At 39.1% G+C, this 19,060-nt stretch overlaps 1 protein-coding gene across 26 annotated transcripts in view; it reads right to left on the reverse strand.

The window, feature by feature from the left end:
• Nucleotides 1-19,060, reverse strand: part of DLG2 (discs large MAGUK scaffold protein 2) — a 2,016,902-nt gene that overhangs the window by 408,293 nt on the left and 1,589,549 nt on the right. For all 26 annotated transcript variants that reach the window (XM_060303825.1, XM_060303817.1, XM_060303816.1 and 23 more), the window contains one exon: nucleotides 12,145-12,213. In XM_060303825.1, coding sequence (XP_060159808.1) covers nucleotides 12,145-12,213 — 69 coding nt within the window. The remainder of the gene's footprint in view (nucleotides 1-12,144; nucleotides 12,214-19,060) is intronic.

Raw genomic sequence — 19,060 nt, forward strand, 5'->3', positions numbered from 1 at the left:
TGCGGTACGTGGGCCTCTCACTCTTGTGGCCTCTCCCTTTGCGGAGCACAGGCTCCGGATGCACAGGCTCAGCGGCCATGGCTCACGGGCCCAGCCGCTCTGCGGCATGTGGCATCTTCCCGGACCGGGGCACGAACCCGTGTCCCCTGCACTGGCAGGCGGACTCTCAACCACTGCACCACCAGGGAAGCCCTCAATAAAGATTTTTCATGCCACAGTATAGGGGACGGAGTTGGACAGTGAAGTCAAATTTGATTTCCAATCTAGGCTTGCTATTTTCTATGTAAAGGTCTTTGGGAAAATTACTTAATGTGTCTGAGACTCCATTTTTAGAAAAAAAAGATGCCTATTTTACAAGACTATTTTGGAAATAAAATCAGGTAAGATACATAGATGGATGGATGGATGAATGGATGGATAGATAGATGGCCTGGCATCTAATAAGCACCTGATAAATGTTAGTTTCTTTTCTCTTCCCTCGAAGAAATAGCCATGAATTTGTACTATTTTTGTTCCCAGTAAATTGCACATTTTGAATATGATCTCATTAAGCGTCTAATGAAGCTTCTTGAAACCGAAGCATCCTAATCCTGTTAGTGTTTTCTTGATAAAATGCTGTCTCACCCCTTTGTTAACTCTGGATGTCTTTTCCTTGGTCCTTTCCACATATCCAATTTTACATGCAGAATTCAAAACCAGGCACATCCTTTGGAGGATATGACAAGCAACTGTGTTTTGTGGAAGAGTTTTGTCTAAACTATGGCACTTTCTAGAAGGAGAAAACCAAGGAGGGTAGTATGGAGGGTACAGTCACAAGCCTGCACGAACTTGCACTGCAGGTGATGACTGGTGGATGTTCTCAAGTCCAACTGGAGAATGCTCACAGGCGGCAAAGATTATTTCCTCTCATGTTTTGAAGTGGTCTCTTTACTTTAACTTTTTAAGATATATATACTAGAAATGTAAGAACATTTCTTACTCTAGTCCTAAATTCTTCTTTTGGCACTGAGGATAAACTGATGTGTAGAAAACAGCTTAGGTTATTCTTTCCTTGTTTAATAAGCACTTAAATATAATCTTGGTAATTAAAGTATTTTTAATATAAATATGAACTCAGCAATGAGGCAAACTCAAACAATGATTTGAATTGCTTCCACAAACGATTATTACCCATATATATAGGAAAATGCCTCTCCAGAATATAGCAAAGATACCCGTCCCTGACTTTTAACAAATCCTTATTTAATATATATTAGAAACTCTCATGCCTTATTAAGTATATATTATGTATAACAACAACAGCAACTACTGTCACACACATATAATGCCAGTACTATTATAAAAAATTAAATTGTATGTATATATAATTTTAATTCTTGAAAGAACTCTACAAGGAATCATCATCAGTATTTCCATTTTACATTAATTAGGAAACTGAGGCACAATGAAATCAAATAACTTGCTATCACATAGCTAGCAACTTCCTTAGCCCTGGTTTAAATTCTGGGAGTCTGGTGAAGATCCATGATCTAGACCATCTTGTACATTATTACAGAACCAAATGGTCTGAAGTATTGACTGAGAACTTGTGTCTTTTTTTTTTTTAATGGAAAATAACAAATGTCACGATGGAGATAGTAGTTTACTGTTGAGAAATGAGTTACTTACTGTTGAGAAAAGAGTTACTTAATTCTTCCAGAGCAAAGTTTCTGTTTAGTCATCCACACCCATCTCTGTTTTCTTTTATTGGAGTATAGTTGATTTACAGTGTTGTGTTAGTTTCAGGTGTACAGCAAAGTGAATCAGTTATATATATATATATATATATATATATATATATATATATATGTCTCCATCCTTTTTCAGATTCACCTCCCATATAGGTTATTACAGAATGTTGAGTAGAGTTGCCTATGCTATACAGTAGGTCCTTATTAGTTATCTATTTTATATATAGTTGTGTGTATATACTAATCCCAATCTCCTAATTTATCACTTCCCGCCATATTTCCCCTTTGGTAACCATAAGTTTGATTTCGAGATCTGTGAGTTTCTGTTTTGTAAATAAGTTTATTTGTATGATTTCTTTTTTACTAGATTCCGCATGTAAGTGATATCATATGATACTTGTCTTTCTCTGTCTGGCTTACTTCACTTAGTATGATAATCTCTAGGTCCACCCATGTTGCTGCAAATGGCATTATTTCGTTCTTTTTTATGGCTGAGTAGTATTCCATTGTATATATATACCACATCTCATTTATCCATGTGTCTACAAATGACTCAATTTCATTCCTTTTAATGGCTGAGTAATATTCCACTGTATATATGTACCACATCTTCTTTATCCATTCATCTGTCGATGGACATTTAGGTTGCTTCCATGTCTTGGCTATTGTAAATAGTGTTGCAGTGAACACAGGGGTGCATGTATCTTTTTGAATTATGGTTTTCTCCAAATATATGCACAGCTGTGGGATTGCAGAATCATATGGTAGTTCTATAGTTAGTTTTTTAAGGAACCTCCATACTATTCTCCTTAATGGTTGTACCAATTTACATGACCACCCACAGTGTAGGAGGGTTCCCTTTTCTCCACACCCTCTCCAGCATTTATTGTTTGTAGTGTTTTTTTTTTTTTTTTTTTGATCATGGCCATTCTGACTGGTGTGAGGTGGTACCTCATAGTTTTGATTTGCATTTCTCTAATAATTAGTGATGTTGAGCATCTTTTCATGTGCTTTTTGGCCATCTGTATGTCTTCTTTGGAGAAATGTCTATTTAGGTCTTCTGCCCGTTTTGGGATTTTTTTTTTTTTTTTGACATTGAGCTGCATGAGCTGTTTTTATAGTTTGGAGATTAATCCCTTGTTGGTTGCATCATTTGCAAATATTTTCTCCTATCCTGTGGGTTGTCTTTTCATCTTGTTTATGGTTTCCTTTGCTGTGAAAAAGCTTTTACATTTAATTTAATTTAATCTGTTTATTTTTGTTTTTATTTTCATTACTCTAGGAGAAGATCAAAAAAGATATTTATGTCAGAGAGTGTTCTGCCTATGTTTTCCCCTAAGAGTTTTATAGTATCCAGTTTTACATTAAGGTCTTTAATCCATTTTGAGTATTTTTGTGTATGGTGTAAGGGAGTGTTCTAATTTCATTCTTTTACATGTAGTTGTGCAGTTTTCCCAGCACCACTTATTGAAAAGACTGTCCTCCATTGTATATTCTTGCCTCCTTTGTCATAGATTAGTTGACCATAAGTGCGTGGGTTTATCTCTGGACTTTCTATTTTGTTCCATTGATCTATATTTCTGTTTTTGTGCCAGTACCATACTGTTTTGATGACTGTAGCTTTGTAGTATAGTCTGAACTCAGGGAGCCTGATTCCTCCAGCTCTGTTTTCTTCTCTTAACATTGCTTTGGCTATTCGGGGTCTTTTGTATTTCCAAACAAATTGTGAATTTTTTTGTTCTAGTCTGTGAAAAATGCCATTGGTAATTTGATAGGGATTGCATTGAATCTGTAGATTGCTTTGGGCCGTATAGTCATTTTGACAATGTTGATTCTTCCAATCCAAGAACATGGTATATCTCTCCATCTCTTTGTGTCATCTTTGATTTCTTTTATCAGCATCCTATTGTTTTCTGCATACAGGTCTTTTGCCTCTTTATGTAGGTTTATTCCCAGGTGTTTTATTCTTTTTGATATGATGGTAAATGGGATTGTTTCCTTAATTTCTCTTTCTGATCTTTTGTTGTTAGTGTATAAGTATGCCAGAGATTTCTGTGCATTAATTTTGTATCTTGCAACTATACCAAATTCATTGATGAGCTCTAGTAGTTTTCTAGTGTCGTCTTTAGGATTTTCTATGTATAGTATCATGACATCTGCAAATAGTGACAGTTTTACTTCTTCTTTTCAAATTTGGATTCCTTTGATTTCTTCTCTGATTGCCATGGCTAGGACTTCTAATACTATGTTGAATGAAAGTCTTCTTCCTGATCTTGGATGAAATGCTTTCAGTTTTTCACCATCAAGAATGATGTTAGGGCTTCCCTTGTGGCGCAGTGGTTGAGAGTCTGCCTGCCAATGCAGGGGACATGGGTTCGTGCCCTGGTCCGGGAAGATCCCACATGCTGCAGAGTGGCTGGGCCCATGAGCCATGGCTGCTGAGCCTGTGTGTCCGGACCCTGTGCTCTGCAACGGGAGAGGCCACAACAGTGAGAGGCCCGTGTACAGCAAAAAAAAAAAAAAAGAATGATGTTAGCTGTGGGTTTGTCATATATGGCCTTTATCATATTGACGTAGGTTCCCTCTATGCCCACTTTCTTTTTATCATAAATGGCTGTTGAATTTTGTCCAAAGCTTTTTTTGCATCTATTGAGATGATCACATGGTTTTTATTCTTCAATTTGTTGATGTGGTGTATCACAGTGATTGATTTGTGGATATTGATAAATCCCACTTGATCATGGTGTATGACTCTTTCAATGTGTTGTTGGATTCAGTTTGCTGGTATTTTGTTGAGGATGTTTGCAACTATGTTCTTCAGTGATATTGGCCTGTAATTTTTTTTTTTTTGTGGTATCTTTGCCTGGTTGGTATCAGGGTGATGGCGGCCTCATAAAATGAGTTTGGGAGTGTTAATTCCTCTCAGTTTTTTTGGAATAGTTTCATAAGGATAGGTGTTAACTCTTCTCTAAATGTTTGATAGAATTCACCTGTGAAGCCATCTGGTCTTGGACTTCTGTTTGTTGGAAGTTTTTTTTTTTTTTTTTTTTTTTGCGGTACGCGGGCCACTCACTGTTGTGGCCTCTCCCGTTGCGGAGCACAGGCTCCCGACGTGCAGGCTCAGCGGCCATGGCTCACAGGCCCAGCTGCTTCACGGCATGTGGGATCTTCCTGGACCGGGGCACGAACCCGTGTTCCCTGCATCGGCAGGCAGACTCTCAACCACTGCACCACCAGGGAAGCCCTGTTGGAAGTTTTTTAATCAGAGTTTCAATTTCAGTGCTTGTGATTGGTCTGTTCATATTTTCTATTTCTTCCTGGTTCAGTCTTGGAACATTGTACCTTTCTAAGAATTTGTCCTTTTCTCCTAGGTTGTCCATATTATTGGTGTATAGTTGCTTGTAGTAGTCTCTTATGATCCTTTTTATTTCTGTGGTGTCAGTTGTAATTTCTCCTTTTTCATTTCTGATTTTATTGACTTGGGCCCTCTCCCTTTTTTTCTTGATGAGTCTGGCTAATGGTTTATCAATTTTGTTTATCTTTTCAAAGAAAAAGGAAAAAGAACCAGCTTTCAGTTTCACTGATCTTTTTTATTTTTTAGTCTCTATTTCATTTATTTCTGCCCTGGCCTTTATGATTTCTTTCCTTCTACTAACTTTGGGTTTTGTTTCTTCTTCTTTCTCTAGTTGCTTTAGTTGTAATGTTAGGTTGTTTATTTGAGATTTTGTTTCCTTAGGTAAGATTGTATTGCTAAAAACTTACCTCTTAGAACTGCTTTTGCTGTGTCCCATAGGTTTTGGATCATAGTGTTTTTGTTGTCATTTGTCTCTAGGTATTTTTTGATTTCCTCTTTGATTTCTTTGGTGATCCACTGGTTGTTTAGTAACATATTGTTTAATCTGTACGTGTTTGTGTTTTTTTACAGTTTTTTTTTCCTATAATTGATCTCTAATTTCATAGCCTTGTGGTATGAAAAGATGCTTGATATGTTTTCATTTTTCTTAAATTTACTGAGGCTTGATTTGTGGCCCAATATATGATCTATCCTGGAGAATGTTCCATGTGCATTTGAGAAGAAAGTATATTCTTCTGCTTTTGGATGGAAAAATTAAGTCCATCTGGTCTAATGTGTCATTTAAGGCCTGTGTTTACTTACTGATTTTCTGTCTGGATGATCTGTCCATTGGTGTAAGTGGGGTGTTAAAGTCCCCCACTATTATTGTGTTACTCTCGATTTCCCCTTTTATGGCTGTTAGCATTTGGCTTATATATTGAGGTGCTACTATGTTGGGGGCATACATGTTTACAATTGTTATATCTTCTTCTTGGATTGATCATGTAGTGTTCTTCCTTGTCTCTTGTAACAGTCTTTATTTTAAAGTCTATTTCGTCTGATATGAATATTGCTACTCCATCGTTCTTTTGGTTTCCTTTTGCGTGGAATACCCTTTTCCATCCTCTTACTTTCAATCTGTATGTGTCCCTAGTGGGTCTCTTGTAGACAGTATATATATGGGTCTTGTTTTTGTATCCACTCAGCCAGTTTATGTCTTTTGGTTGGAGCGTTTAATCCAACTACATTTAAGGTAATTGTCAATATGTATGTTCCTACTACATTTAAGGTAATTATCAATATGTATGTTCCTATTGACAATTAAAAAAATTGTTTTGGAATTGTTTTTGTAGCTTTTTTTCCTTCCCTTCGTCTTTTGTTCTCTTGTGATTTGATGACTATCTTTAGTGTGTGTTTGGGTTGTGTGTGTGTGTGTGTGTGTGTGTGTGTGTATCTATTGTAGTTTTTTGGTTTGCAGTTCCCATGAGGTTTTTAAAATTTTTAAGTTTTATTCTTTTTAAAAAAAATTTATTTATTTGTTTGCTTGCTTGTTTGTTTATGGCTGTGCTGGGTCTTCGTTGCTGTGCATGGGCTTTCTCTAGTTGCGGCAAGTGGGGGCTACTCTTTGTTGCAGTGTGCGGGCTTCTCATTGCGGTGGCTTCTTGTTGTGGAGCATGGGCTCTAGGCACGCGGGCTTCAGTAGTTGCAGCACGCGAACTCAGTACTTGTGGCTCGCAGGCTCAGTAGTTGTGGCACACAGGCTTAGTTGCTCTGCCACATGTGGGATCTTCCCAGACCAGGGCTTGAACCCATGTCCCCTGCACTGGCAGGTGGATTCTTTTTTTTTGTGTGTGTGTGTGGTATGCGGGCCTCTCACTGCTGTGGCCTCTCCTGTTGTGGAGCACAGGCTCCGGACGCGCAGGCCCGGCGGCCGTGGCTCACGGGCCCAGCCACTCCGCGGCATGTGGGATCTTCCTGGACCGGGGCACGAACCCGCATCCCCTGCATCGGCAGGTGGACTCTCAACCACTGCGCCACCAGGGAAGTCCCCCCATGAGGTTTTGATATAGCTGTCTATATATACACAAGGGTGTATTAAGTTGCTCGTCTCTTTCCACCTAAAGAAGTTCCTTTAGCATTTGTTGTAAACGTGGTTTGGTGGTGAATTCTCTTAGCCTTTGCTTGTCTGTAAAGCTTTTGATTTCTCTGTCAAATGTGAATTAAAGCCTTGCTGGGTAGAGTATTCTTGGTTGTAGCTTTTTCCATTTCATCACTTTAAATATATTTTACTGCTCCCTTCTGGCCTGCAGAGTTTCTGCTGAAAACTTTATGGAGATTCCCTTGTATGTTATTTGTTGCTTTTCCCTTGTTGTCTTTAATATTTTTTCTTTCTCTTTAATTTTTTCCAGTTTGATTAATATATGTCTGTGTTCCTCCTTGGGTTCATCCTGTATGGGACTCTCTGCACTCCCTGGACTTGAGTGTTTCCTTTCTCATATTAGGGAAGTTTTTGGCTATAATATCTTCAAATATTTTCTCAGGCCCTTTCTCTTTCTCTTCTCCTTTGTTGACACCTGTAATGTGAATGTTGGTGCGTTTAATGTTGTCCCATATGTCTCTGAGACTGTCCTCATTTCTTTTCATTTTTTGTTCTTTATTTTGTTCTGTGGCAGTGATTTCCACCACTCTGTCTTCTAGCTCACTTCTGCCTCAGTTATTCTGCTATTGATTCCTTCCAGTTAATGTGTTGTTCATCTCTGTTTGTTCTTTAAATCTTCTAGCTCCTTGTTAAACATTTTTTTTGTATCTTCTCAGTCTGTGCCTCCATTCTTTTTCTGAACTTTTGGATCATCTTTACTATCATTACTCTGAATTATTCTTCAGGTAGATTGCCTATCTCCTCTTGATTTAGTTGTTCTTGTGAGTTTTTATCTTGTTCCTTCATTTGCAACATATTTCTCTGTCATCTCCTTTTGTCTACCTTTCTGTGTTTGTGGTCTCCTTTCCACAGGCTGCAGGATCATAGTTTCTCTTAGTTCTGTTGTCTGCCTCCTGTGGGTGAGGTTGGTCCTGGGGTTTGTGCAGGCTTCCTGGTGGAAGGGACTGGTGCCTGCTGTCTGGTGGGTGGAGCTGGGTCTTGTCTCTCTGGTGGGCAGGGCCGTGTCAAGGGGTGCGTTTTGAGGTAGCTGTGAGCTCAGTATGACTTTAGGCAGCCTGTCTGCTGGTGGGTGGAGCTGTATTCCTGTTTTGCTGGTTGTTTGGCCTGAGGCATTCCAGCTCTGGAACTTGTAGGCTTTTGGGTGGGGCCAGGTCTTGGTGCCAAAAATGGGACCTCTGGGAGAGATCATGCTGATCAGTGTTCCCTGGGGCCTCTGCCACCAGTTTCCTTGCCCCCAGAGTGAGCTACCGCTGACCTTTGCCTCCTCAGGAGACCCTCCAAGACCCCTAGTTAGGTCTAGCCCTGGTTCCTATGGAGGTATTGCTTTGTGCTGGGTCCCAGTGCATGTGAGACCTTGTGTGCACCCTCCAAGAGTGGAGTCTCTGTTTCTCCCAGTCCTGTGGAGCTCCTGCACTCAGGACCCACTGGCCTTCAAAGCCAAATGCTCTGGGGGGGCAGTTCTTTCTCCCGATGCCTGACCCTCAGACTGTCTTGTAGGGCTATTTTTATGTGGGAACGTCCCTGTGTAGCCTAAGTGGGTTTAATATTTTTTGGTGCTAGAGCTGTTTTTAATATGCTTGTCTGCCACCTCTTTCCTCAGTGTATGCTGGCCATTATCCCCTTGGTAAGAGGAGTGACTGATGTTGTGGTGACCTGAGCCTGCACTGGATATTGAATGGGGGCCTCCCCTTGCTCTGAGGTTGTCACTGCCCTGTCAGGGGCAGGGTCTGCTCTCCAGTTGGAGTAGAGGCCCCGAGATCTGTTTCTGAGCTGTGTTTCTGACCTGCAGTGTGACATAGGCAGGATTGGAGCACTCTCTCTGGGAGAGAAACCACTGGGTTTTCCTCCTACAGAGCTGTTCAACTGTGAGTGTGCTCTGTTGCATCACTTTTCACCTGTTGGGCTGGCTCATAAATTATACTATTGCTGGAACTGCTCTCAGACCCACCTTAACAACGGGTATGCCGGCAATTGGCCCTGGTGTCTTTCAGGCGTTGCTTTCACCAGACTACCAGCACAGATCCACTGCAGTCAGGTCCCAGGACTGCAGTAATTGTGCACCAAGACCTGCTGTGGGAGCTATGGAGGCAGCTCAGATTCTGGCCCGGTCTAGTCCCCATGTGTATGTGCCCACAAACCCACAGTTGCTAAAGCTAGACCCATCTCAGCTGGGGGAGCACTCACTCATTTGGATATTCTGCAGGTGCTGAGTTTACAGAGCTGGCAGCTGGGGTGTAAATCCGCAGTTCCCACAGCTGTGAGGAGAGATTTCCGCTCTTCCTTAGTTGCATGGCCCATGAGGCTCAGCTGTGGTTTCAGCCCCACCTCTGCATGTGGGCCTTCCACCAGTGTCTGTTCCCGAGGCTGCCCCAGAGCCTGCCTAGGTGGGTGGGGTCAGAGGCAGCAACAGGTGGGGCAAATGCCAGCCTGCTGGGGTGGGCAGGGGTGAAGGAGGCAGCCGCAGTGGGTGGGGCATGTGAGCCTGCTCTTGCAGGCCGTGGCCAAGGAGGGTGAGGCCTGCAAGCCTGCTCAGGCAGGAGCCCCTTCTAGTGCCCAGGGAGGCAGGGGCTGGCACGTGGGGAAGGGGGCTGCAATGGTGGCCAGGGCTTCTTCCACAAACATTCCCGCTTGTAGAGCTCTGTACTCCCATACCTTCAGGCTCTCTCTTTGCAGCTAACAGCAGTCCCCTCCCTGAGTGAGTCTGCTCTCCAAACCCCAGGTTCTAGCACCCAGCCTCTGTCCGCACCAGCAGACACATGTCTCAGGCTGGGACGTGCCGGGCTGTGGCACCAAACATTCATGTAGGTCTTACTCTGTCCTGCCTGCCACAGACTGGTCGCTGTGCTATCCTCTGAGCCCCTGAAGCTCCCCAGCTGGTCTCCCTACTAGCGAGGGGGCTTCCCTGGGTGTGGGAACCTCTCCTCTTTCAGTTCCCCCCAAGGGGTGCAGGTCGTGTCCTGTTTCCTCTTGTCTTTTTAAAATTTCTTTTGTCCTACCCAGTTGCATGGGGATTGTTCTCGTCCTTTTAGGTGTCCGAGGTCCTCTGCTAGTGTTCAGCAAGTGCTCTGTCAGAATTGTTCCATTCTTGATGTACTTATGGGGAGAGGTGAACTCCATGTCCTCCTATTCTGCCATCTTGACTCCTCCCCCACTCCTATCTCAGTTTTTGTTTTCTTTTTTAATAGAGGAGCTAAAATTGTTTGATGTTCTTTACTGCCAAAAACAGAAGAGTAGGACTAGGAAGAGAAGGAGGTATCCTTTTGAGGGGAGGGCAGTGTTCATGCAGAGGTCACATTCCTTTCACTCACGTTCCCATGGGTTTGCGGACATGCAGTGGATTTCCTTCGCTAAAGGCAAGAAAGGGCACCCCATGAAGTGTTTATAAGATTTATGCTGTTCCAGGAAGGAAAGGCTAACATCTCCCTCCCAAGTGGATGTCCACTAGGTCATGGAGTTTGCTGACTTGCCCTGGGGAGAGAAGATGAGAATGTCAGGCAGGGAGAAAGAAAGGAGGCAAGGACTAGCCCTAGTAAGTTCCACCTGAGGGGTAGGAAAGATGCATGCTGCTCATGTCTGCAAGCTCACATTTGAAGCTGCTGAGGACAGATGAGAAAGGGTGACTATGTGCTTGTGAGGAGGGACTGACGCAGCTGGGGCAAAGTGGGTGAGTGCATCAGAGGACTATAGTGTGCTACTGCCAGGGGGTTTTGTAGAAAAGATCGCTGATGCTCCCAGGGGACCACGTGCTGGGGGAGTTGAGTTTCTTAGCATTGGTGCGTGTTTGGTTCTCTACCCATCCAGGCTACATCACCCGTGATAGCCAACAGAAAGGAGGACTGCCACAGGAGAATGTGAGGAATGCCATTTCCCATTTTTTTTTTTAAACATCTTCATTTCTACCAGAGAAGAAATCTAAGAGAAAGGAAGATCTAGAGGGTGGTATGAGAGAGAGAGCAGATCACTCCTCTATCAACTGCAGAGCACTTTGGTGGATCCCAAGTCTTAATTTGTTGGAAAGAGAGACAGACGTTTGACTGAAAACACAAGATTTTAAAATAGACTAAATAATAGAGATTTTAACTGAAATGCCATTAAGGAAGTCTACTTGTCATTGAGAAATAGGGTTGAACAAAGCATAGTTGGTAACAGATATTGGAAAAATAGTGATTTAATTTTTATACAGTAACCAATTAAGTGTTGTCAGTTAAATCAGTTGCGATTATAAAGCAAGTGGATGGAAATATTAACTCCTTCTTCTCAGCCCCTTCAGCTTCTATCTGATTGGGGAATTTAGAAATACGAAATACTAAGTCCTCTACACGTAAGCCTGGCCAGCCAACATCACCATTCTCATTTCCTGCCTTGCACAACTTGCGCGAAATCACTCAGTGGCCTTTTGACATCTGAAATCTGCTTAGATGTTCATGTTTTTGCATGTGCTCTTTCTCCTGCAGGGAGTACCCTTCCTTCCAATATCTGTCAGTCAGGCAAATATCCACAGATGCTTCAGTTCTCAGCTTGAGAGTTATATCTTCTCTGAAACCATCCTGACCTGTCCCCCCCCTCCCTCTTTGATACCCATTCTCGGTCAGATATCCTTTCTGGATCCTTCATTAATCCCTCATACGTATTTCCTGTGTGATGCTTACACTGTTATGTGCAGGTGTGTGTTTATATTTCTGTCACTCTCAATAGATAATGAGTCCTCTGAAGGAAAAGATCTTATTTGACTTGTTCAGTGTAGTACCTCGCACGGTGCTTGGCATATATATAACATAAGCTTCATAGAGATTTGCTAACAGAAAGAAAAAAAGGGGTAACATGGGGAGGGAGGGAGGAAGGAAGGAAGGAAAGAATTTATGCTCAAAGTGACAAGTGCTCGGTTTGGTTTAAGAGAAGGCTCCATATTCTTATCGTCTTACCCTTCCAGGGAGATGGCCCGTTGGAGACTCACTGAAGGCTGGCGGGTTGTAGTGCTGTGTTGGGAATGACTGCAAGAAAAGAAAGAAAAAACAAACACAATCATTTATTTAAAATATCTTTGCACATTCTAATAGTCTTATTGTCATGAAAAGAATCAATCTTGGAAGAAATACAGGAGACATTAACTGACTGTTCTTTGGTGATAAGCAGAATCGTCCACCCCAGTATAACACTCTACCAGATAAGGGGCTAATATTTCGTTATAATTTGATTTCAACATGTATTATTCAAAAGCAAGCTTTAAATGAAGGGTAGCCATGAAAAGAAATACATATATTTGGAAGAGGTAATTATTTTCCCCTTGGAATAAGGTAACATAAAAACAAATTTCACTATGATGCAATATATTATTTTTTTAAGGCAGAACATTTTTTTCTAACAAAGTTTTAAACAGCAAATTTGAAAATTGTAGTAGTATTTAATTAGTATAAATTTATTAGTTTATATTTGCATACTTGTAAAAATAACAATAATTCAACTGTTGAATGAACACAAAAACTTGAAAAATGGGATTTCCAGTTGCATATCAACATTAGTTAGAACTTAAGGTTATTCCATATTTGGTTGCATGATAACAAGGTAAGACTGATTTTATAGATAAGTATTTGCACTAGAAATTATATTGTATCTTTGCACTAGAAATTATATTGTATGTATAGTAGTATCTAATACTTATTGAGTACTTATTGCCTGAGTTACTTTTCTAGGTATATTATTTCTTACAACTCTATGAGGTATGTACTGTCCCATTTGACAGATGAGGAAATTAAGGTAAGGAAGGTTTAAAACTTGCCCAAATTCATGTGGTAAATACCTGTGCTCGAAATGGTATCTAGACGTGCCATTCTTCTTAACCATCATATCACCTTCCAAATGGTAACAGTTTTTTTGGCTTTGAAAGAATTTGTCTTACAATCTCAGAATACTCTTCAATTAGGGAGACTCTTTCATCTGAGATATGCACAATGACAATCCAAGAGCATATTGTAATGAATTGTGAGTTTCCTATGTATTAAAGTATACAATAAATGGTATTTCAGTGTGTAATTTTAGTTTGTAGTATTAGTTTAAAAACTTACTTGTAACATTAGTTACATATACATGTAGTGTGTAAAGGTGTGTATATACAAATATATGTAGAGAGAAACTTGAGTAAAATATTTGCAGAACATGAGGCAACTTCACACAATTCTAAGACTTCTCAGCACATACTTTGAAAACACTGACATTGCCATACAGAGCCAAGCAAACAGGCTGCAGGTTTTCATTCAGAACTTTTGTTATTATGGGTGAGAGGAGGTGTTTCTCTGTGACTAGCATTTAGCTGTGACATGGATGACATTTATCTGAGGTTGAGAGAGCAGAATTTGGGGACTATGGCTAAGGCCTAGAGAATGGTCATCTTCAAATTAAGGATAGTATCCTTTGTTTCCTGGCATCCCTCATAGTGCCGATCATCACTTATGTCCACTAAGTGTGTTTTGATTGGCCAACTGAAAGGCAGCATAGCATTGAGGAGCTGGACCATGTAGCCAGGCTGCCTGAGTACAAATTTCAGCTCTGCCACACAGACCAATGTGACCTTGATTGAGTTTCTTAAAGTTCTCTGTAACAGTACCTTCCTCATAGGGTATTCAATGAATACAGTGTTTAGAACAGTGTCTGTCTGTCTTACATGGTAAAAGCTACATAAGTGTTAAATAAACATATGATTTAGCAGAGTGTGCACTTTGAGATCTTTCTTTTGTACTAAATAAGCATAATTAATTATTTAGATCACTTCAATTAGCCATATAGTCAATGCCACAAGGTGTATATTTGTGAGTATATTATAATTTTGGTGGTCAATATCAAATTATTAAAATGTTTTCTGTTGTAAAAACAACATTATAAAATTAATAGAAATCAGCCACAGCAATCAAGAAAGAAGAAATAAAATGTATCCAGATTGGAAGGGAAGAGGAAAAATTGTCATTATATGCAGCTGACATGATACTATACAGAGAAAATCCTAAAGGCACCACCAGAAAACTACTAGAGCTCATCAATGAATTTGGTAAAGTTGCAGGATACAAAATTAATATACAGAAATCTGTTGCATTTCTTTACACTAGCAATGAAATATCAAAAAGGGAATGTAAAAAAAAAATCCCCTTTAAAATTGCATTAAAAAATACTTAGGAATAAGCCTGACCAAGGAGATGAGACATATGCTGAGAACTATAAAACACTGATAAAGGAAACTGAAGATGAGGCAAAGAAATGGAAAGATAACCCATGCTCTTGGATTGGAAGCATTCATATTGTTTAAATGACCATACTATCCAAAGCAATCTACAGATTTAATGTGATCCCTATCAAATTACCCATGACATTTTCCACAGAACTTGAACAAATAACTCTAAAATTTATATGGAACCACAGAAGACCCAGAATTGCCAAAGCAATTCTGAGGAAAAAGAAAAAAGCTGGAGGTATAACACTCTCAGACAATACTACAAAGTTACAGTAATAAAAACAGTATGGTGCTGGCACAAAAACAGACATATGAATCAATGGAACAGGACAGAAAACCCAGAAATTAACCCATGCACTTATGGTCAAAATTAATCTACAACAACAAGAAGGCAAGAATATACAATGGAGAAAAGACAGTCTCTTCAATAAGTGGTGCTGGGTAAACTGGACAGCTACATGTAAAAAAAATGAAATTAGAACACTCTCTAACACCATACACAAAAATAAACCCCAAACGGATCAAAGACCTAAATATTTAAGACTGGATCTGTAAAACTCCTAGAAGAGAACACACGCAAAACATTCTGACATAAATTGTAGCAATGTTTTCTTAGGTCCATCTCCCAAAGCAATATAAATAAAAGCAAAAATAAACAAATGGGACCCAGTCAAACTTACAAGCTTTTGCATAGCAAAGGAAACAAAATGAAAACACAACCTATGGAATGGGAGAATATATTTGCATATGATGCAACCGACAAGGGATTAATCTCCAAAATATACAATTATTCAGCTCAATATCAAAAAAATAAAGACCCAATCAGAAAATGAGCAGGAGACCTAAATAGACATATCTCCAAAGAAGACACATAGACGGCCAACAACAGGCACATAAAAAGTTGCTCTACGTGGCTAATTACTAGAGAAATGCACATTAAAACTACAGTGAGGTATCATCTCATGCTGGTTAGAATGGCTATCATTAAAAAGTCTACAAATAACAAATGTTGGAGAGGGTGTGGAGAAAAGGGAACACTCCTATACTGTTGGTGAGAATGTAAATGGGTACAGCCATTATGGAAAACAGTATGGAGGTTCCTCAAAAACTAAAATCTAAAAATAGAGTTGGCAGTATGATACAGCAATCCCACTCCTGGTCATATACCTGGAAAAGACGAAAACTGTAACTTGAAAAGATACATGTACCCCAGTGTTTATAGCAGCACTATTCACAATAGCCAAGACATGGAAGCAACCAATGTCCAAAGGCAGATGAATGGATAAAGATGTGGTGTATATATACACACACATATATATATACACACACACATATACACAACACTGGAATATTAATCATAAAAAGAATGAAATAATTCCATTTTCAGCAACATGGATGGACAGAGATTATCATACTAAGTGAAGTAAATCAGAGACAGACAAGTAATATGATATCACTTAGATGTGGAATCTAAAATGATACAAATGGACTTACTTACAAAACAGAAATAGATTAACAAAGAACAGGCTGGTGGTTGCCGGGGGGAGTGGGGTGGGGGAGGGATGGATTGGGAGTTTGGGGTTAGCAGATGCAAACTATTATATATAGAATGGATAAACAACAAGGTCCTACTGTATAGCACACGGAGCTATATTTAATATCCTGTGATAAACCATATGGAAAATATAAAAAATGTATATATGTATAACTGAATCACTTTGCTGTACTGCAGAAATTAACACTGTAAATCAACTATACTTCAATAAAAAAAAAAATCTCTGACATAAATCGTAGCAATGTTTTCTTAGGTCACTCCCCACAGGCAATAGAAATAAAAGCAAAAACAAACAAATGGGACCTAATCAAATTTACAAGCTTTTGCATAGCAAAGGAAACAAAAAGACAACCCAGGGAACAGGAGAAAATATTGCAAATGATGTGACCAACAAGGGTTAATTCCCAAGATATACAAACAGCTCATAAAACTCAATAACAAAAAAACCAAACAGTCCATCAAAAAATGAGAAGACCTAAATAGACGTCTCCAAATAAGACACATATTGGGTTGGCTAACAGGCACATGAAAAGATGCTCAACATTGCTAATTATTACAGAAATGCAAATCAAAACTACAATGAGGTATCACCTCACACCAGTCAGAATGACCATCATCAAAAAGTCTACAAATAATAAATGCTGGAAAGGGTGTGGGGAAAAAGGAACCCTCCTACACTGTTGGTGAGAATGTAAACTGGTGCAGCCCCTATGGTAAACAGTATGGAGTTCCTTAAGAACCTGAAAATAGAGTTACCATATGATCCAGCAATCCCACTCCCAGGCGTATATCTGGAGAAAACTCTAATTCGAAAAGATAAATGCATTCCAGTGTTGATAGCAGCACTATTTACAATAGCGAAGACATGGAAGCAACCTAAATGTCCATCAACAGATGAATGGATAAAGAACGTGTGGTATATATACATAATGGAATATTACTCATCCATAAAAAAGGATGAAATAATGCCATTTGCCACATGGACCTAGAGATTATCATACTAAGTGAAGTAAGTCAGACAGGGAAAGACAAATATCATATGATATCACTTAGTTGTGGAATCTAAAAAATACAAATGAACTTATTTACAAAACAGAAACAGATTCACAGACATAGAAAACAAACTTATGGTTACCAAAGGGAAAAGGGGGCAGAGAGGGATAAATTAGGACTTTGGGATTAGCAGATATAAACTACTATACATAAAATAGGTAGACAACAAGGTCCCTATATTGCACAGGGAAGTATATTCAATATTGTGTAATAAACTATAATGGAAAAGAATATGAAAAATATATATATTCACATATACATATACGTAACTGAATCACTTTGTTGTAGACCCAAAACTAACACAACATTGTAAATCAACTATACTTCAATTAAAAAAATTAATGGAAATCAAAATGAGAGTAAAAAAAATTCACATATAATTCCACTGCCTTGTCTCAGACTTTACAGAATCATCTAATTTAATTCTCAGAGCTGTCCTATAAGGAAGTTATGAGAATCCCCATTTTATATTTAAGAAAACACAAAGAACTTAACATGTCAGAAAACAACAGCTTGCAAATATGGAGCCAGAATTCAAACTAAAGCCCCTCTTGTTGCCAAGTGTATGTACTTTAAACTCTATGCTACTGATTCTCTGTATTTCCACATGTGTTTCATATCATTTTAAATATACACAGACCATATATAACTTCATATCTGCATTCCTCCTCCCCCCCTTACATTATAATTTAATCACTCCTGGCAAGGTTTCCATAATTATTATTTTGGTGTTATATAATGTTACTTACTCTGAAGATGTAATTTATTTAATCATCCTTTTTTACAAATGGATATTTGGGTTATTTCTGTTGTTTTAATATTATAAACAATGCTGCAATGAACATAGTGATATCAATTACTTTTTTTTACTTGACAATTTCCTTTGAATGTATTCCCCCAAATGGAAATATTTATTTGGTTATGTTTTATGACTTACGTTATTAATTACTTTTCAAAATTTCTACCATTTTATTGCTTCTAAAAACATACGTATATGTGCCAGTTTCACCACAATCTTATAAGCCCAGCTATTATAATTAAAAAAAATTGATACTAGGTATAAAATGATGCCTCAGATTTATGAGTATTTCTTTATTTATGAGAATGACCTTTTCTTTTCTATGTGCTTATTTGCGAATTGTATTTTTTTGTTTAAACTGTTCAGGCTTTTCCTTTACCATTTATCTTCCACTGGTTTAGAGAGTACCAACATTTCTTGGGTAAAGATCAATGATGCTTACTAAGCAAGATTAATGAGTAACTGGAATCACTGATAGCGTCCTCACCAATAACCTGGTCCATATAATGAAAACAAAGAAATATTCAGTAATCTCACTTATCACTACCTTAAACTAATTACTTTAATATTCTGCCTCAAGTTATTCCAAAAATGTCCCTTTAAAAGTTTTAGTGACACTTAGATTAAGTGCAAAAGGTACCAATGAAGTGCTCACAGAAATTGACTCCTTTTGTGTTACACAAAGTCAGCCAATTTCTCCTAGCATGTAAATCTGGAACAAACAGAGCTTTTTACAACATGTAATTACCCTTTTACTCTACTAAGACATATATGGTGAATTACCTGACAGTCAAGACCTACAGATGCACGGGAATTTTTGTTATACCCTGATACTAACATTTAAGCAGTGATTGCAGTCGGTATTAGAAGCTACCTGATAGCTTCTAAGTGGTATTTAAAAAAAAAAAATCAAATATCTTCCCCTTGGGACCAAGTAGGTTTCATCCTTTCTGTATCATTGGCTACATACATAGCATGCTGCTAGTTCTACCATGACTAAGAAATTATAGGTGACAACTGCCTGGCTCTTTCACTTCTTGAGGCAGAGAGGCCAGCCAGATGGAATTCTGAGAATTGTAGTGGAAAGAACCAAGGAAAGAAAGCACAGCTAAAACTTAAAGCTTTCAAAAGCTAAAAGAATTGTTGTAAAGCCAAACCAGCTTTACAGCAAATGTTAAAGGAAATTCTCTGGGCAAGAAAGAAAAGGCCACA

This window comes from Globicephala melas, chromosome 8 (assembly GCF_963455315.2).
Source record: "Globicephala melas chromosome 8, mGloMel1.2, whole genome shotgun sequence".
In the NCBI taxonomy this organism is placed as follows: Eukaryota; Metazoa; Chordata; class Mammalia; order Artiodactyla; family Delphinidae; genus Globicephala; species Globicephala melas.